General features: G+C 62.1%; 2 protein-coding genes across 2 annotated transcripts; both read right to left on the bottom strand.

Moving 5' to 3' along the window:
* Nucleotides 1-275: 275 nt before the first annotated feature.
* Nucleotides 276-10,231, bottom strand: KIF18B (kinesin family member 18B). The gene is made up of 16 exons (XM_009989848.2): nt 9,916-10,231; nt 8,647-8,804; nt 8,067-8,171; nt 7,680-7,790; nt 5,992-6,189; nt 5,605-5,781; nt 5,159-5,233; nt 4,922-5,034; nt 4,478-4,598; nt 4,108-4,223; nt 3,152-3,366; nt 1,854-2,379; nt 1,690-1,761; nt 994-1,089; nt 710-801; nt 276-376 (listed from the first exon to the last, which is right to left on the bottom strand). Exons 1-16 carry the CDS (start codon nt 10,229-10,231, stop codon nt 276-278), a joined length of 2,592 nt encoding a protein of 863 aa, XP_009988150.2.
* Nucleotides 10,232-12,543: 2,312 nt separating this feature from the next.
* C1QL1 (complement C1q like 1) lies at nt 12,544-18,502 on the bottom strand. The gene is made up of 2 exons (XM_086626619.1): nt 17,933-18,502; nt 12,544-12,723 (listed from the first exon to the last, which is right to left on the bottom strand). Exons 1-2 carry the CDS (start codon nt 18,500-18,502, stop codon nt 12,544-12,546), a joined length of 750 nt encoding a protein of 249 aa, XP_086482745.1.
* Between the last annotated feature and the right edge of the window lie 79 nt (nt 18,503-18,581).

The following is an 18,581-nucleotide window of genomic DNA, read 5'->3' as shown; positions in this document are numbered from 1 at the left end:
ACCCGGCGCGGAGTAGAGAGGGGCTGAGAGGGAACAACAATAACCCATCTGCTGCAAAAATATACAAGGCTGAGCCGAACGGGGGGATAACGCAACGGGGGAAGCAACTGGGAGTGACCCGAGGGGCAGAAGAAGGGCTGGAGGGGATCCTTGTAACGCTGGGAAAAGGAGGGGCTGGGGCTACCAGGGGGAACAACAACAACTTTGGCACCCGGGATTAGACAAGGGGAGGGATCCTGGGGACGGTGGAGCCAGCGGGGTAAGGATGGCATTGACTAAAAGGTGGAAGTAGAGGGGCCACTTCTGGGTGCCGCCAACGCTTTAGTGGTCCTCTTGCTGCCTTTCCAGGCAGCACTGCTGGAAGGACGTTTTGAGGCTGGAAAGAAGAGAGAAGCAGGTGAGGCAGCTCCGGGTTCAAAGCAGCCAAGCCAGGTCCTCTCCTGCCAGAGATCTGGGCACTGCCAGCTCCCTCCTCCTTCCCGCCCCTCTCCGAGCACCCGCTGCCCTTCCCCAAGGCTGTGGAAGCAGCAAACCCCAAACAGCCTCTTCTCCCAGCACCAAACTTCCTGATTCCAGGTATTTTCCCTACTCTGAACTGGAAGCAGTTTGCTGCCTGCCCCCAGGCACGGATCGATCGCTCAGCCCATCGTGCCGCAGGGAGGGGGGTTCCCCGGGCACGTGGCCGGGCACAGAGGGGCATAAGGCTCACCTGGGATGTGGGAGAGCTCCGCAGGTCTCTGTCTGCTGCTTGGGAGTTGGACAGTTCGTCTCTGGAGCCCACCCAGAGAGGAGGAATTGGTGCTGTGAAAGAGAAAGGGGCCGTTTTAAACCCCAGAGGCTCAGGGCAGAGACCCCCCCCTTGTCGCCAGATGTCCCAGGATGTGACATTCCCTGTCCCGGGCAGAGATGGGGGCTTGAGCCCCAGAGCAGAGCACAGGCAGGAGCTGCCAGCACAGAGTGCTCTGGGGCACGGGCTGCTGGTGGCCATCTCACCTCTTCACTCGCCTCCGCTTCTCCGCAGGCGGTTTGGAGATCAAGGAGGTGCTGGGCATGGAGGAAATCCTCTTGACAGACACCGGGAAGTAGGATCTGCAGCCAAGGAAAAGAGGGTTAGTGCCAGGGCCAGGTCCTCACCGCCCGCTCTGACAAGTTTGGGGGAGACCGGGCCAACGCCATCCATCCACCTGCAAGGAGCGTTTCACAGGAAACCTGCCTGGTTTTGTAGGGGAAAATGGTTCAAATAGGGATAAATCCTCAGGAGATATGAGCAGGTGGCAGCCCCCCATGTACTGCTGCTCCCTAAGGTGGTCGGGCCGTTCCCCTGTACCTCAGTTTCCCCAGTTACCCACTACAGGAACTAGAGCTATAGGAGGAGACAGGGAGATCTACGAGTGTCCTGCATTCCCAAAGGCGTTCCAATCTCTGGGTTTAGGTGGTTACAAAAATTCATGCAGCTCTGTAAAAGCCAGAGCCTCTTCGAAACACCAGTAATTAAAAAAAAAACAAACCCCAAAAACTTCCACACTGGCCAGTCCTGACCCCCACTCCAGCCTCTCCAGGAGCAGAGGTGATGCCCCACACACTCCTCAACCAGCACTTAGGGCTCCAGAAGCCATCCAGAGGATGCTCCTCCATGTCCAAAGGGAAAAGGAGAAGGAGAAATAGATTTTCTTGAAATGGTTTTTATACCTTTTCCAGCGGTTCACACAAGCTTGGCCCCCTGGCTGAGCGTCTTCTGCCTTGTCTCCACTCTTAGCTGAGCTGCAGGGATCAACAAAGGGTTCACCCAGTCAGCAAGATCGTGGAGGGCAGATCCCCAAAACCACGGGTAACCCGCCCAGGGCAGCACTTACTTGGGCATGACGGGGCCATCCTGCTTGTTCAGGCTCTGGACATTCTCCGGGACAGAGAATTCGGGCAGGACGACAGCTGGCAGGGTCGGGTCAGGAGAAGTAACGTTCTCGCGCACCACGAAAGTCACGTTCAGGTTGCGGACAGGCAGGGCAGGCTCGCTGGAGTCGTGTGGGGCAGTCGACATGGCCAGGGGCACGTGGCTTTTGGCGACTGTCAGCAGGCAACACAACGGCAGCTGGCAGACGGCAGGTGCTGCCTGGGGTGTTGCTTTGAGGCAGGAGGTGTCTGGGCTCTGCAGCACGCTGGGAGTCTCTGCTTCTTTCCCACTTCCCTGCTGCCATTTCATCTGTGTTTTGAGGCTGCAGGGAGTTTCCAATTGGGAACCGTAGTTCATCTCAGTCCTCCTCCTCTTCCTAATGGGGCTGGGAGCCACGGATGTGGGACTGCAGAATGGAAGGATCTTCTCCAAGCACTGCAGAGTGGGACTCACCATGGGGGCACCGGGCACAGCGACAGATGCCTCTGCTAAAGGAACAGAGAAGAAACAGGCTCACCTCCCTGTCTGCAGTTCCCAGGCACCCCCAGACCCTGGGGCACCCCTCTCTGCCCCCCCGCCTCAGCTCAGCAGAGATGTGCCCAGCAAGCTCTACAGCAGCCATTTGCCAGCGGGTGTTTCCATCAAACCGCATTAAACCCAGAGGAGAAGAGCCAGCACAAATAATCCTGTGCCTTGCCAGCCTAAAGGCACCAGAGTTGTCCCAAAGCAAGTGCCCTGTGGCAATGCCCAGTCTGTCCCCAGAAAATGGGGACCACAGAGGCCACAGCTTTGCTGTCGGGTTCGTGCGTTGGCACTGAGGATGAGGAGGAAGAGCTGAGCCCTGGTCAGATGCAGCTGGGGAGGCTACAGCTGGGCTGACTTGGGCAGATGTACCATGGAGGAGTAAACAAGAGAAATAAAAATTCGGATCAGAACTGCTGCTTTGGTCTCCTGGAGCAGAACTATCACTCACTTTTAAGCTGATTTGCACACACATGCGGAGCTCCCTGGAGACGAGGGCTGCTCACGGCTCCTGCCGTGCCCCGGGCTGCCGGATACGCCGGCTAGCCCGAATCGCTCCTCACAGCCGGGCTGGAGCCGCTCTCGGCATAACCCGCTAGGCACCACGTCAGGAGAAACTCATCTCCCTGCCCTGTGACCACGGCTGCGAGCTGCCCCCCACCATCACCAGCCCCTCCAGCACACGCCAAAGGAGAGGGGACGGCACCGACTGTCCCAAATCCAAATCCAGATCCTCACCATCACAGTCCAGCTGCCTCTTCCAGACTGAAGTGGACTCCCTGACCTCCACAGGTCTGTTCACAGACGTGGCTTGCTCCAGGCTTACACCAGTCTCCTGATGGACCAGGCGCTCCAGCTCCTCAAATTCAGAGACCATGTCAGGAGTAAGGAGGCTGGCATCCTTCAGGAGGGAATGCTGCTTTCGGGCAACGCGCAGGACAGCAGCTACAAGCCTGGGACAGAGAGAGAGACCCAAGAACCAGCTAGCAGGTGAGCTTGAGCCAGCATCACCAGTAATAGAGGCTCAGCACCACCAGCGTCACCTCTGAGACATCTCCTCAGGTGGGGCAAAACCTGTTAGCAGAGTTTTGGGTGGAAAGAGGCAAATTTCGAAGCTTTGAGATACCCAAGCTGTAAATCTCTCATTGGAGAACCTGAGCTGTGAGTTGTGTGTTCACCTGTTGGTTACCACGGCATGCACAGACTTTTTGTCGGGCTTCACATACTCGTTAGCTTGGCTAGAGGCAGACAGAGATCCAGGCACACGTCAAGGCCAGCCTCCCTCAAGAGATCTTTCTAAAGAGGTTCATTCTGCCAAGGTGCTTTGGGCAGAGACATCAGCAGATGGTGCCATGGGAGCCCTGCCAGGGCAGGACCTGGGGGAGCCGAGGCAGAAGGAATGACTTCACGGAGGTAGTTTCAGGACTAACAACGCTCACTTAAGGCTCACGCGGTTGCTGTGCCTGGAAACCTTCACTGTTGGCATTTCCAGGAGAGATTATCCCATGGGATTAGATCCCCAGGAGCCAAATCCCTTGTTTTACAGTGCAGACAGTCATCTGCAAGCGAAGACCTGATCCCATGTCCATCTACACCATCCCTAGGACAACTATGTACCATAGGAGGGTGGACAATCCATCCTCCACAGGCAAACCAGAGAAAGCGGCACGTGGGGAGGGCGTAAGGACACTCACGTCTCTGTCCGGCTGCCGGACAATCCCTGTAGAAGGCAGCTTGGTTTCTTGGGTTCCAGCTGGAGATCTGTCTGGTGGGTCGCTCTGCTGCTGCTGGGAGGCATTTCCTCTAGATCCTGGAGCAACCACCCAAAAGCCCAGGATTAACCCATGTCTGAGCTGAGTTCAGTCCCCAAACTCCCTGTTAGCTGGGAAATTAAGGGGTTCCGCTAGCAATCCCCAGCCCAGCACATGCTGAGCCACAACCCCACGGACCGGCTGAGCTCCCAGCATGCCCATTGTATCCCACGAGGATATTTGAGCCCCTCAGCTTCTTCTGGGCCCTGCTCGTCATGCCAAGCCCTCCTGTGCTGCCCATCCCTTCTCTCACCTCCTCCTTCAATTCCAGCTGCAGCTGAACAGGCCACTCAGCTTTCAGCTCCTGCTGCTCTCCACCACTCTCCCTCTGACCATCCAGGGCCAAGCATGTCTTTGGGACAGCTTCCTCCGACCTACAGAAGCCAGAGAAGAAGCCACTGAGCCAGAGGAGACCCTCTGGGGAAGCCGTCATTTTGCGTAACAAGTTTTGGGATGGATGGGACAGAAGACTTGGCCTTTGCAGCCCAGCTGCCCTGGGTGCTTGCGTGCTGTGGTCCGTCAGGTTCACCAGTACACCCGACCGCAGTCGAGATGATGGTGCACACCAGCAGAGCACCTCATCCGCTTTCTGACAGACACCAAGGCTCCAACCAGCACTAAAACCCTGCAGGCTCCTTGACCCAGGGGACACCAGGAGGTCACACCAAGCTCTGTCCCTGCTCCCCACCAGCCTCACCTGGGCAGCCCCACTTGGCTCGAGTTGAGGGGAGCCGGCAGTGCCGGCGCCTGGTTCTTTGCTTCCAAGGCAGCGTCCTCGTAGGCACGGAGCTTTGCCTGCAGATTTGCCACCTGCGAGGAAGGTTCATCTGTTGCTCAGACAGTTTCACGACCCCTGGGAGCTCAGAGGTCCGTGTCCCAAGCAAATTACAGCTAAAGACAAAGCCCTCTCCTCTCCTCCTCGCCAGCATCTCACCTCTGCTTTCAGCTGCTCGCGCATTGCGGCACATGCACCGCTGTGGCAATCCACGTTGAGCACATTCCTCTTCAGCTGCAGAGACAGGGATGAGGGAGAGGTTAAAGAAACACTGGGGCAGCACATACCCTTCTCCCAGTGTTGGAGCAGGGCAGCTACTTGGCCTCCTCCAGGTTCCAAGGTCCCCAGGGCGGCTGCAGCGGACATAATTGTACTCAGGGGCCTGCTGTCCCAGCCACAAGCCTTTCTGGGATCTGAGCTGAGAGGCTTTAGCAGAAGACCAGTGTGCAGCTTCACCAGCTTCTTTCTGCCCAGGGCTGGAAAACTCAAGCTGGAGAAGGAAGGCACCCACTAACCTACACCCACCATGCGCCAGGCTCCTTGCCGCCCATCCCCAGCAGCTCCCAAGCATGCAGCAGATCACCACTGCAACGTGAGGTTCTCACCAACATCTTGATCTCCTTGGCCCGGTTGGCATACTTGAGCGTGTTGTAGGTGTCCTCGTAGGCTGGCAGAGAGGGACTCACGGCAGCAATCATGACGGTGCGGCAGTTGCCACCGATGGAGTCCTTCAGCAAGTGCGTGAGCTTGCTGTCCCGGTACGGGATGTGGGTTTTCTTGCTCTGTACCAAGAGATCAAGGGTCTGCTCAGCTTCTGGCCCTTGGACTCTCAGTCCCAAGTTGTGCATCGCAAGTGGATGGCAGCGTCCATCCCACGGCACCTCTCATAGCCATCCTTGCTGCACCAGTGGGACCATTGCTCAGGGACACCCCTCCTGTTCACCACCCCAGAGAGCCAGAGCCCAGCAGGGCCACAGGAGGAACAGTGTTACCTTTGTGTCAGCCAGCGCGTTGATGACGTTGATGAGGGCCAGCAGCGAGCGGTTGATGTTGGCACCCTCCCGCAGCCGCTCTCCCTTGGCGTTGGTGACCGAAGCTCGCTCCGAGCCTGCCAAGTCGATCAAGCTCATCTTGGCCACTTGCAGTTTCCCAGCGAGGTCACCAACGCGGTCCTGCTGCTTCACGTAGATCTGGGAGGACAGAGACGGGTGAGGCTGCAGCTCTACAAGGCACGCGGGGTTGCTGGTTGGAGCCAGCATCACCAGTTTCAATGTTTATAAAAGGATGGCAAAGTGGATCAAGCACGTTGTGAGATTGGGCAGGGGGAAGAGAAGAGCCTGGCACACTGAGAAGACACGCCAAAAACTCGGCGATGATACAAGTAGCAAAGCCACAGAAGGGATCTCGCAAGAAATGACGGAGCTACAGAAAATAAGCAGCATCTCCAGTGCCTTGGGAGCAAGCTGGGTCCAGCTGGTCAGGTCCCCAAAGGGCAACACACCAACCCAGAGCCCCGGCGTGACCCGGGAAGTGCTCACACATTGTGGCAGCTCCAGCCCACACTCTGACTGTGGGTTTTGCCAGCAAACCCAGGCCCCAATGGGGGCTACAAGCCCCCAGACAGAGCCTCGCAGTGCCCCCGGGGCAGCATCCAGCCAGGGCTTTTGGTGTCCAGCTGAGTTCCCAGCTGGCGCGGATGAGGAGGGACACAGCCACCAAGACTCACTTGACAGCATCACTCTGTGACTTCCCCTTCTGCATCCCTAAAGATGTCCCGAGAGACGCAAACACTTCCCTGACACCTGTTATAACACACTCAGCCCCCCAGCAGCAACTCCTGCACGGACTGGAGGTGCCATGGAGATGCTGGAGGCCGGTAACTGGTCCTGCATCCTCACCAGACTGCGGTTTGCCTGCTGAGAGGCAGAGCCGGCAGCGGGAAGGGCACATTTCCAGCACAGCTAATGGATTCGTGGCAGGCAGGAATCCAGCAGCCACCGACAAGCCCAGCTGGGAAGCCGGCTGGGAAAGCATCCAGACACCTGGACTTTCCCCCTGCGAGCAACAACGGGCAAGGCAGGTTCAGACTGAGACTAAAGTCAGAGCCCTCTGTCTCCCCACACAGCCATGACCGCCCTGCTAATTCGGGGAAGGGCCTGGCTGGAATTGAAATCAACTGGCTGGTTTGCCTAGGAAAGCACCGAGAAACCAGGGAGCAAATCCGCCGAGTCCTCAGAGGAGCGTAATTCCTGGCTCAGTGCAGAGGGGGACACGACAAGGAGACAGCCTGCCCACGGCACCCGGGGGGAGACACCAGCACGAGCCAGACAGGATCGGGCCCTCTGCTCTGGGTCAGGTTTAGGTACGGCTCCCACATGCCAAGTTGATGAGAGTCGAAAGCACAAAGTGAAATTGCAGCCCCTGGGAGATGTAACACGAAACTGGGAGTACCGGGCTGTCCAGAAGATGTGGCCACCACCATGACCAGTATGTGCTGTCCTGCTGCAGCACTGGCTAGCGGCCTGCCCAGACCCTTACCCCTCTTTTTGCTGCCACAACCACTCTGATTTTCCTCGTGGCACATCAGGAACAGTGGCAGGAACGCCACGATGCGGGTCCTTTGCTCCCTAGCCCCTTTCTGACGCAAACCCTGAGCAACATCGCGACCACCAGCTCTCACCTGGAAGATGGCGTGCGAGCGGGAGGAGGTGGCATTGGCATCGGTGGGATGCTGCGTCCGGTTTTTGTTGCCGTTGGCCAACATCTCCAGGAGCTGCTCTGCCGACTTGGGCTGAGAGAGAACGGGCAGAGAGCTGGTATCAGCGTGGCTGGCACACAGGCACCACGACAACCCCGCGCCGAGCCGCTGCGGTGACTCAGGCTGAGGCACCCCGCAGCGCTGCAGGTCTCATTGCAGCTCGGGGTCACGTTTGCTGCCAGGCTGGAGCCGTGCAGATGGCACCTCTGTATCTTCACACCCCACCCTGTGCCCTCAGGACACGCGTTCACTTTCAGAACTGGTGTAGGTGTAGCGTTGCCCAGACCCTGTGCCTGGTTTTATACTCACCTGGTGGAAGGAGAGGCCCTGAACCACGACTCCTTTCTCGGGATCCTCACGGATAGCCAGTGGGCCCCGGGGCTCCAGCAGGTCATAAATCTGCTCATTGTACACCTGGCGCAGAGAACATGATGTAAGGCTGAGGTCTGGTTCCCCGGCAGCGAGCAGGGAGAGGAGGGTCACACACAACCTGGTGTCCCCACCACAACACCTCTCTGGGACCTCGTTACACCAAGAGCAGCCGATGGTGCTCCCCAAGTGCAGAGGACAGCTCGGGAGGGGGTGACCAGCATGTCACTGGGCACCGCTCCTCGAAAGCCCTTTCAGTCAGGAAGCCTTCATCACTGCGTGGACCACAGCAAGGGAGAGAAAGTCCCCTGACTCCAGATGTGAGAAACCAGCAGCACTGGTTCAAACTGGGTGGGTGAGGCTGGTTCCAGTCGGGCTCTAGGGCTGCCCTGGGAACACCAGGCACAGCTGGCAGCACAGCAGCCTCCCCAAGCTTGGCGATACAGCATCCAGATCAATCCCAAATCCTAGAGAAGGTGACCCAGAGGTTGAAGGGGAACGTGGCTCAGCCCCCGCATACCTCCTGGTAGGTGATCAGGACCTCGCAGCTCTTCTCGTCCTTTCTGGCCTCGATCATCCTGTACAGCTCCACCATGGTGAGGTACATGATGCCGGGGCTTTTCTCCGAGCCCAGCATGGTGTAGGTTTTCCCTGCTCCAGTCGCGCCATAGGCAAACACTGGGAGGAGAAAGAGCAGACAGTTGAAATGATCATTAATTAACGGAAGCGGCATAACTGCCCGCTCCTGGCTGGAGAGCTTCCCGCAGCAACCCCTGCGGCGGGGGTCGCTTGCAGGCTTCATGGAGACGAGGCAAAGATAATTGTCCTCCCTGCTCGCCACGCTGTCCTGCAGTGCAATTTCCCCCCCCCCCCATTTCAGCCTCTCTAATTTAGCAGGCAGAGACAGAACAAGCCCCCAGACCATCACCTGCTCAGGTGATGGAGTCACCCCTGAACCTTCAGCCCTGTTCCCCCGCCTCTCACCAGAAGGTGTTTCTTCTTCCAGACCTTGTAATTCACCCCATTTTGCCCCCACCATCTTTCAACACCCTCTTTGAAGCATCGTCATCAGAGCAGGACTAATGCAGAGAGCCTCAGCCCTTCTCCCCATTAGCAGCACTGGGTGCCTCGCCACTCTCTCGTTTGAGGATCCTGGAGTTATTTTATGCAGATAGAGACACGAGACGTGCCTGCCAGGTGGGCACGGTGACAGAGGCAGCCTTCAGCAGCTCGCAGAGCATGCCGGAGAGCCAGGAATAGCATCCTCCGGTCCCAGTGCCCGGCCCGGCACACGATTCGACAGGAGAGCGGTCGTCTCCTGCTCGGTGCCGGCCTCGCAGCAGCGATGTGCTCGTTAAGCCGCTCGTCTGCTGACAGCCCGCGAACAGCACCGGGGTCTGCGGCGTCAGGAGAGGAGCTTTCAAACCCAGCAAGGAGCTTTATGGAGCTGCCAGCCTGGGAGATGCTCACGAGGGGCACGGCAGTCCCCAGAACACCCCAAGACGTGCCTGCTTTACCCCAGATCCCACTCCAAAGCTCGGCATCCTCCCAGAGCTCTGGCTGGGAAGCGATGGTGAAACCAAGGTGTTCTTTATGCCACGGACCCACCTGATTTCTTCCCATCCTTCCCACCCCAGCAGAGCAGACAGCAATGTTTTTGCATTGCTGTTGTGCCCCTCCCATCTCCCCAACTACTCAGGGGCTTCCAAAATAAATCCATGGCTCTGCTGAGCCCACCCAGCCCAGGAGCGGACGGGGCAGGCGCCCCTGCAAGGATCAAAGGTCTTACCAGAGCAGTTGTAGCCATCGAAGATGCTGTCCAGCATGCCAAGGGTGGTGTGCTGGAACACCTCTTCCTGCGTGGCCGTCTCCCCAAAAACCCGGTCGAAGAAGAACTTCAGGTTTTTGCCCTGGTGCCTGGGCCGAGAGGTGGGCAGCAGGCTGTCGAAGGGGTCGCTGGGCTCCTCGGGGTCGAAGACGACCACTTGCCGGTCGACGACACACAGGATGGGATGCTCGGCCCGCCCTCGCTCGCCAGGGGCGAGCGGCCGCACGCGCACCACAACGGCCACGGTGCCCTCCTCAGGTGGGGCGCCCGTTGCCATGGGAACAGCGGGCAGCTGGGGGGGGGCCATGCTGCTGGCTGGGGGATACAGCTCTGGGCTCGCACGTCCTGTGGGTCTCACACACACTGCGGGGGGGACGGGTCAGCCAGGGGGAGCCCGAGGCTGGGCAACGCCTCACACCTCACCCCCCCATCCGAACCCCTGTCAGTGCCCCTATAGCTGCCCTAACACTCCCCCCAGCCCTGCACCCCCCGACCTCCCCAACGACCCTACACCCCCCTCGGGGCACCCACAGCCCCTTTCCACAGCCCTGCTCCATCTCGCCTTCAGGCCCCCCCGGGCCCCTATAGCCCCCCCCAGCCTCACCCCCCCCCCCCCGGGCCCCTATAGCCCCCCCCAGCCTCACCCCCCCCCCCCCCGGCCCCTATAGCCCCCCCGAGCCCCTATAGCCCCCCAAGCCTCACATCCCCCCCCAGGCCCCTATAGCCCCCCCCAGCCTCACACCCGTCCCGGGCCCCTATAGCCCCCCCCAGCCCAACATCCCCCCCAGGCCCCTATAGCCCCCCCCCAGCCCCACACCCCCCCCGGGCGCCCATAGCGCCCCCCAGCCCCCTATAGCCCCGCCCCCTCCCCCTCGCCCCCCGGCCCCTCCCGCCCCCACAGACACGCCCCTCTCCCGCACCGCCCCACGGGCCGCCCCCCCCGCCCCTCTCCGCCCCCTTAACCCGCCCCCCTGACGCCGCTCCCCGCCCCCGGCCATACTGGGCGCTTCCGCCGCTCCGCTGCCAAAGCACCGGTAAACGGTCCAGCGCGCGCTCCCTCCTGATTGGCCGCTCTTCCCGCCGCCCCGCCCATTGGCTCCGCCCTGCCCCGCGCTCGCCGCGCCCCCCGCAATGCCCCACGGGAGTTGTAGTCCCGCCGGGACCCGGCCCGGCCGCCATATTGCTGCCCCATCCTCCTGCTTGCCGCGGTCAGCGGGCCGGGGCGGCGGCTGAGGGGCGGGGAACCGGCGGGGAACCGGCGGCACAAGCGCTGTGTGGCGGAGAGAGCGCAGTGACAGGCGCGGGGCCCTCTCCGGGTGCCCGCTGGGGCGGTGGCTGCGGCCACTGCGGGCCCTAATGGCGGCCTTGTCCTCAGAGCCCGGGGCTGGCAGCCCCGGCCCCACCGAGCCGCGCTGCCCACTGCCCGCTGCCGCCTCATCCCGTTAATTAGTGCTGAGAGACGAGCCCCGCGGGCTGCCAGGGCCCAAGGGGACACTGGCCCTTCGCCCCATGCCCAGGGCCACCCACGCGTCCCAGTGGCTCCTGTCCTCCAACCCCGCTGCAGCCGCTCGGGAGGCGGCCAGTGGCCCCCGGCACCGCTGTCACCTCTAATTGGGCCACGTCCTGCCCGCGCCGCGGTGGCGGTGACGGGTGAGCATGCCGGAGGGTCCCCACGGCTCTGCCCGCGTCCTGCCCCTCGCAGTGGGGACGCCGTGTCCCGGGGAGGACACCCCCTCCATGGCGACACCGGGGCTCTGGGCACAGGGACGTGGCGGTGGCACCCTCAGCGTCCCCACCGGAGGTGGCAGAGGGGACACTGGCGCTTGGGGACGGTCGAGCCCATCCTGGTACGCCCCGGCTGGGCTGATCTGGGGTCGATCGGGGAGCGGGCGGCAGGAGGACCCTGTCCCCAGGGTGGAGGCCGTCGGCTCAGCCCCAGCGCGGGGACACAGACAGCAGACGGGGAGAGGTCACAGCTCTGCTTTACCAGGGAGTCGCCCCGGGGTCGGGCAGCAAGACGGCTCCCTGCCCCCAGCACGGCCCCCCAGCACGGGGCCGGGGCACCTGTATCGAGACATCTGCGCGTCCTGTACATATATACACGCTGGCGGGGACCCCCCGGCGTCACCCCGGCTGTGGGGAGGCAGCAGGCAGTGGGGTGCCGTGGGGCTAAGCGGGGTGCAGAGCCAGGGGATGGGGGTGCAGTGGGGCAGCGCAGGGGGGACCCCCAGCCTCTTGCTGGCCCCCAGCCCCATGCAGCCCCCCCAGCCCCGAATTAGTGAGGGGGGTCTGGGGCATCGTAGATGGCCTGGACAACCGTAGGGGGATGCCGTGGGGCTGGACAGTAGCAGGTAGGCTATGGGGCTGGAGAGCAGTGGGAGGGGATGCTGTGGGTCTGGACAGTGGGCGGGGGGATGCTGTGGTGCTGGACAGCAGCGGGGGGATGCCGTGGGGCTGGGTGGTCACTGGGGGATGCTGTGAGCGGACGCCATGGGGCTGGGTGTCTGCAGGGGGATGCCGTGGGGCTGGACAGCAGCAGGGGGATGCTGTGGGGCTGGGGGGCCATGGGGCGATGCCGTGGGTCCAGGCTCAGTCCGAGTAGATGATGAAGCCGGAGAAGGTGCTGTACTTGTTGTTGTTGCCCCCGTGGGCTTTGCCCCCGTCCAGCTTGATGAAGACCTCGTCCCCCGCGTCCAGGTGCAGGATGACGCTGTTGCTGGCGTAGTCGTAGTTCTGGTCGGCGTCCTGCGCGATGGCGCTGGCCCGCACCTGCGCAGGGGACACCGCGTTACCCAGCTCTGGGGGCAGCTCAGCCCTCGGATCCCACGGGACACCCAGGGTCCCCGCTCACCCGCAGCCAGGGAGGCTGTCCGCCAGCTCCGGGGTGGCGTGGGGTCCCCACCCGCGGCTGAACGGCTCCCGGATGGAGGTGGCTTCTCAGGGCATCACCCAGAGCTCTTGCCTGAGCTGACAGGCTCAGACGTGGGACCATGGCTCTGGGTTTGGATGTGGGACCACGGCTCAGATGTGGGACCATGGCTCTGGGTTTGGATGTGGGACCACAGCTGAGACACGGGGCCCACCTCTTGATCCAGATGCATGATGATGGCTCAGATATAGGACCCTGTCTCCCAGTTTGCATGCAGGACCACAGCTCAGACACGGGACCACAGCTCTGAATTCAGACACGGGACCACAGCTCAGGCACAAAAGCCCATCTCCAGATTCAGATGTGGGACCACAGCTCCGACGTGGCACCCCGACTCCAAGCTTGGATGCAGAACCACAGCTCAGACATGAGACCTCATCTCTGGATTTGGCTACAGGACCATGGCTCAGACACTGGACCCTGAGTTGGTTCAGATACAGGACCATGGCTCAGACATGGGATCTTGAGTCGGGATTCAGATGCGGGACCACCGCTCAGCTGCAGAACCCCGGCTCTAGGTTCGGGTGTGGGACCACCGCTCAGACCCAGGATTCCGAGTCCAGATTCAGATGCAAGACCACAGCTCTGATATGGGACCATGGCTCAGCCCCAGGACCCCAACTCCCCATTTGGATGCAGGACCATGGCTCAGCTCCAGGACCCCTTATCCCAGCCCAGCCCAGCCCCGAACCAACGTGACAAACTGGGCGCATCCCCTCACATCTTCCCACAAGCTTCGCAGAGCCCACGAACGTGGGGCGAGGGCTGAGCTCAAATCCCCCCCAAACAGCTTCGCTGCTCACCCGGATCCCAGCCCGCCGCGGGGCGGGATGCTCCCCCCAGTAAATATTTCCTCGGTGCCGGAAAACAAGGCCGGGAGACACTGGCAGAGCCGGAGGTACCGTAACCGCCGGGAAGAGAGGCTCCGTGGCTGGAGCCCGCTGCCGCTGCGGAATGATGTGGGTAATGAAATCTGCGCCGGCACCTCACAGGGAGATCGCGCGGCGCCGGGTGACAGTGACAAGCCAGCAGGTAGAAGCCCAAGTGAAATGTGAGAGCGATGCACCAGGGAGAAGATGCTCCTAATTACAGCCGACAAGAACGGGCTCTTAATTGGCTCACGCCTGGTGAGGAGGCACCGCCGAGTGGCTGCAGGGTCTCAGAGCCAGCAGAGGAAGGAGGAATGTCCCCATGGATTGCTGTCCTTTGCCCCCAGGACAGGGCTCCCAGGGGTCTTCTCCTCCTTGGGAACCCAGCTGCATCTCCCCGAGCCCACAGGCAGCCTGCGATGGCATGGGCAGACACTGTTAACTCTGGAACCTACTGATGGCCCAGCAGGTGGTCCCATAGGGCTTGCTGTCACCCACGCAGCCACATTCCTTGTGCCATCACCAACACTGTCACCCTGTTAAAAGTCACCCTGCTCTACCCCGCCACCAGGAGGGTCCCCGTCCCCAGGAGGGAACACGGTGAATCTCAGTCAGCCCCAATCTCCAGCGGATGCTGCCTCACCTGGGGTCGTGCTGAGGAAGAGGAGGGGGGGGAAGAAGCAGGGGGGAAGGAGAACCAGGAAAAGCCACTTGGCGCTAGGCTTTGCCACCATCATCTCCCTGTGCTGCAGCCAGAGCCACCCGGTGCCATCCGTCTTCCCTCGTTAAGGAGCCGCCTCGTCACCGTGCGCCCGCCAGCCCTTCACGCTAACCAGGGAAGATAAATGGCAGCGCGGGGACCGGGCTCAGCCACTCCCGGCACCGCGGCGGCAGAGGAGGTGGGGGCTGCCACCACGTCCCTCCCGCCATCGCCTCATCCCCCTCATCCTGCTCCATGCCTCAGTTTCCCCATGCCACAGCCAGGCGCAGCCCCCAGAGGTGGGAGCCACAGGGGGGAGGGACACAGGCCCCGGCCCCAGCAGCTGGCTCTGCTGCAGCCACTGTCACTGGCTGCGGTGACACCGCTCGGGGGGGTGTCGCTGGCCCCGGTGACACCGCTCAGGGGGGGTCACTGGCCCAGGCGACGCCGTGGGATGGTCCCCAATGTGGCCACCTGCACCCAAGGGCCCTGGGCTGTTGGGGGGATGCGGGCAGCGGGGTGCCAAGCCACTCGCGGTGACGCCCAGTGCCTTGGGGCCACGGCCACCGTGGCCACGACGGCCCAGGACCCCCAAGGCCCCTCAAGTGCGGTGGCGGGTGCCCCCCCAGGATCCTTGGGCACGGCAGTGGGTGCCCACCAGAACCCCCTGGCAGGTCCCTGTGTCCCCACAGCCGGGGTCGCTCGGGGACCTCCCTGCGGCTGTGGCCCTCTTCAAGCCGTGGCACGGCCACACGCCCCCTGGGCTACTCGGGGCGGCCGGGACGGCCCTCACCCCCCATGGGGACCCCAAATCCACCCACTTTCAACCCCCACCCTGTCCATCCGTCCATCCAGCATCTCCACTTTCCCCCCAGTCCCACTGCCCTCGCTACAGGCTAATACAAATAAGAATAATTAATGCTAATTAACCACCAGGAGCAGCTCCGGGCTCCCCTGGCTCTCATTAACTCCAGCCCTGACGCAGGGGTGACGGCCTGCGCCCAAAACCCGCAGTGCCCAGAGGAAAGTGGGGGGTCAGAGGGGCACCCCGAAGTTCTAATTCCCTCGCAGGATGCCGGGATCGATCCTTTTCCACCAGGAAATCCCTCAGCCCCCCCCCAGCCCTGCCAGGGATGGGGGATTTTTGGGGACAAACCCCTAATTAACCCCATTTTTTAATTTTTGGGGGTATTTTGGGGGTACCTTTTTTTAAACGCTCCCGCCGGTGCCAGCTCGCCAAAGCGCTCCCCCGCCTCCTGAACCGCTTCGTTATAAACACGGGAGCAGCGATCCCTCGTTAGTAATTAACAAGCGGTTAATTAAGCTGCATCGCGCGCCCGACCGAGCGCGGTCCCTCTCGACGAGGGGCTCCGTAGCTTCTGGAAATTCATCCAATAGCGCCCAGGTGCATCGATCCCCCGCCAAGCTGGGGGGGTCAGAGCTTGGTGGGGGGTGGGTGGAGGTGGGAAGCTGGGGGGGGGTCCCAAAAATATTTTGGGGGTGGAATTTTGGGGGAGGAAAAAGGGGGTGAGGTGGTTTTTTGGGGATGCTCAGTCCAGAGTTACATGGATGTTGCTTGGGAGAAAGAGCCGGTGGTGCCAAGCATCGCCAGGACCCCCTAAAATTTGGGGCTGGAGTTGGGGGAGAGACAATAAAAACCAAAAAAGAAGAAAATTTAAACTGTTTGGATGGAGAAAAAATGCTGAGCGGCTTCTGCTCCCGCTGCGCTCCCGGCTCGGAGGGTTTCAGAGCCGAGGGGTGAAGCGCGGTGGCCGTGTCAGGGCTCCCGCTCCCCCCACACCCCGGGCTGTTTTTGGGGGTTGATAACTCAGTTTTGGGTTAATTCGGTGTCGCACGTCCTCGGGACGGGGATGGACCGCAGGGCTCGGTGCTGGGAGAAAACGATGGGAAGCGGGAGCAGGGTGGGATGAATCCCGGTGAGGATGACAGCTGCGGTGACACCTGAGGGAGTTGAGCTTGGGTGACATTTCGGGGGTCACGGCCATGTCTTGTGCCTCGAGTTGTCACTGCTGGGGGGACATGGTGTGGGAAAGGGGCAGCGTTTCGGGCATCGCCCGAAAACCACGGGGAGGGAGGGGCTGCAACTTGGGATCCGGAGGATTTTCGGATGGATGGGGTTCAGGCGGCGGATGCTGGAGCGGGGTAGGGGGACAAGGATGGAGCCAGCCTCGGGGTGTCCCCCCCTGTGGTGTCTCCACGCAGCCCAGCTGGGGATGGGGACATCTGTCCTGACACAGCAGCAGCAAAACCAGCTCCGGGCTGAGGGTGCAGCACCCCAAAATTGGGGCAGGTGCTGCCCCCCTCTAGGCCACTGCAGACACTGTCCCCTGCAGACCAGCCCTGTCCCCCCCAGGGGGTCCCAGCAGGGATGATGGCACGGCCAGGGAGGGCAGGGCACCCTGGGGACACAGCGGGGACACCCCAACGCACCCCAAAAGCATAGCGGGGCACGCCTCTGGAGCCAAGGAAAGGACCGAGGGGACCCTTGGGGACACATCAGGCAGCACAGTGACAGCTGCCGAGCGTGTCCCCAGCACTGGGAGAGGGACAGGGCACCCGGGGGAGCATCTCCAGGGATGGGAGAAGGATGGGCACCCCGGGGATGTACCCGGAGCCCATCGCTGCCACTGGGAGAAGGATGTGGCATCGCGGGGGGGGGCATCTTGGGGGCTGGGAGCAGGACAGGCCACCCCGGGGGTGCACCCAGAGCCCCTCATCGCTACTGGGAGAAGGATGGAACATCCTGAGGGTGCATCTCCAGGGCTGGGAGAAAGACAGAACATCCCGAGGATGCATCTCTCGAGCTGGGAGCAGGACAGGGTACCCCAAGGGTGCAAATGGAGCCCGTCATGTCACTGGGAGGGGGACAGAGCACCCCAGGGGTGCATCTCCACAGCTGGGAGAAGGACAGAGCATCCTGGGGATGCACCCAGAGCCCATCATTGCCACCGTGAGAGGGACAGAGCACCCCGGGGGTGCGTCTCTCCAGCTGGGAGAAGGACGAAGCATCCTGGGAGTATATCCCTGGGGCTGAGAAAAGGATGGGGCACCCCAGGGATGCACCCAGAGCCCACCATCGCCAGTGGGAGAAGGACAGAGCACCCTGGGGTGCATCTCCAGAGCTGAGGGAAGGACAAGGCACCCCAAGGGTGCATTTCGGCGGCCAGGGGAGAAGGATGTGGCACCCCAGGGATGCACCCAGAGCTCATCACCACCACCAAGAACAGGATGGAGCACCCTGGGGTGAGACCGAGCAAAGGACGGAGCACCCCGAGGAAGCACCCAGAGCCCAGCATCACCACTGGGAGAAGGATGTGGCACCCTGAGGATGCATCCCTGGGGTTAGGAAAAGGACGGGGCATCCTGAGGACGCACCCAGAGCCGTTCTCCGGGGCACGAGGGGCAGTGACAGCTCCTGTCCCCGCGGCGGGGCTCGTAGCTGGACGGGCCAGCCCTTACCTGACCGTTCTTGCAGAGGTCGGCCCACATGCTGGTGCCATCGCCGCCGCGCATGAGGACGTGGTAGGTGAAGAAGTAGGTGCCGGGGATGGCGCAGGTGAACTTGCCGGAGGTGGCGTCGTAGCTGTTGCCCAGGTTGGTGACCACGTCGTCGAACTTCAGGACCTCGTAGCCCTCGTGGGGGTTCTTGAGGCCGGCGTAGAAGGCGACGCGCGGTACCGTGCTGTAGGTAGCCGCGCTCACCGCACCCGTAGCGCCCGGTCCTGGTAATCCCGGGGGTCCCGGTCGTCCCACTTCACCCCGCGCCCCCGCCGGTCCAGGCGGTCCCGGTTCTCCCGGCGGTCCCGGTGGTCCCGGTTTCCCCGGTCGCCCCGGTTTGCCTTGGGGACCTTGCACCAGGGTGGAGGGCGGTGGAAGGGGTCCGCGGTCAGCCGGTTGCGGCGGGGGAGCGGCGGCGGCGGGGCCGTAGGGCTCGCAGACCATACGGCAGGTCCCCAGCATCTCGTACCGGCCGTCGGTACCGGCCGAGCTCACCAGTACCGGGATGAGCACCACCAGCACCAGCACCATCACCACCCCCGCCGCGGCCGCCAGTAAAGTTTTCCGGCCCAGGCTGAGCCGCCGCCCGGCCGGGGCGCGCTGTCGCCCG

The sequence above is a fragment of the Tauraco erythrolophus genome, chromosome 25 (genome assembly GCF_009769465.1).
Source record: "Tauraco erythrolophus isolate bTauEry1 chromosome 25, bTauEry1.pri, whole genome shotgun sequence".
Classification (NCBI taxonomy): Eukaryota; Metazoa; Chordata; class Aves; order Musophagiformes; family Musophagidae; genus Tauraco; species Tauraco erythrolophus.
The sequence above is the reverse complement of the archived record's forward strand: the minus strand, read 5'-3'. Positions and strand labels throughout refer to the sequence as shown.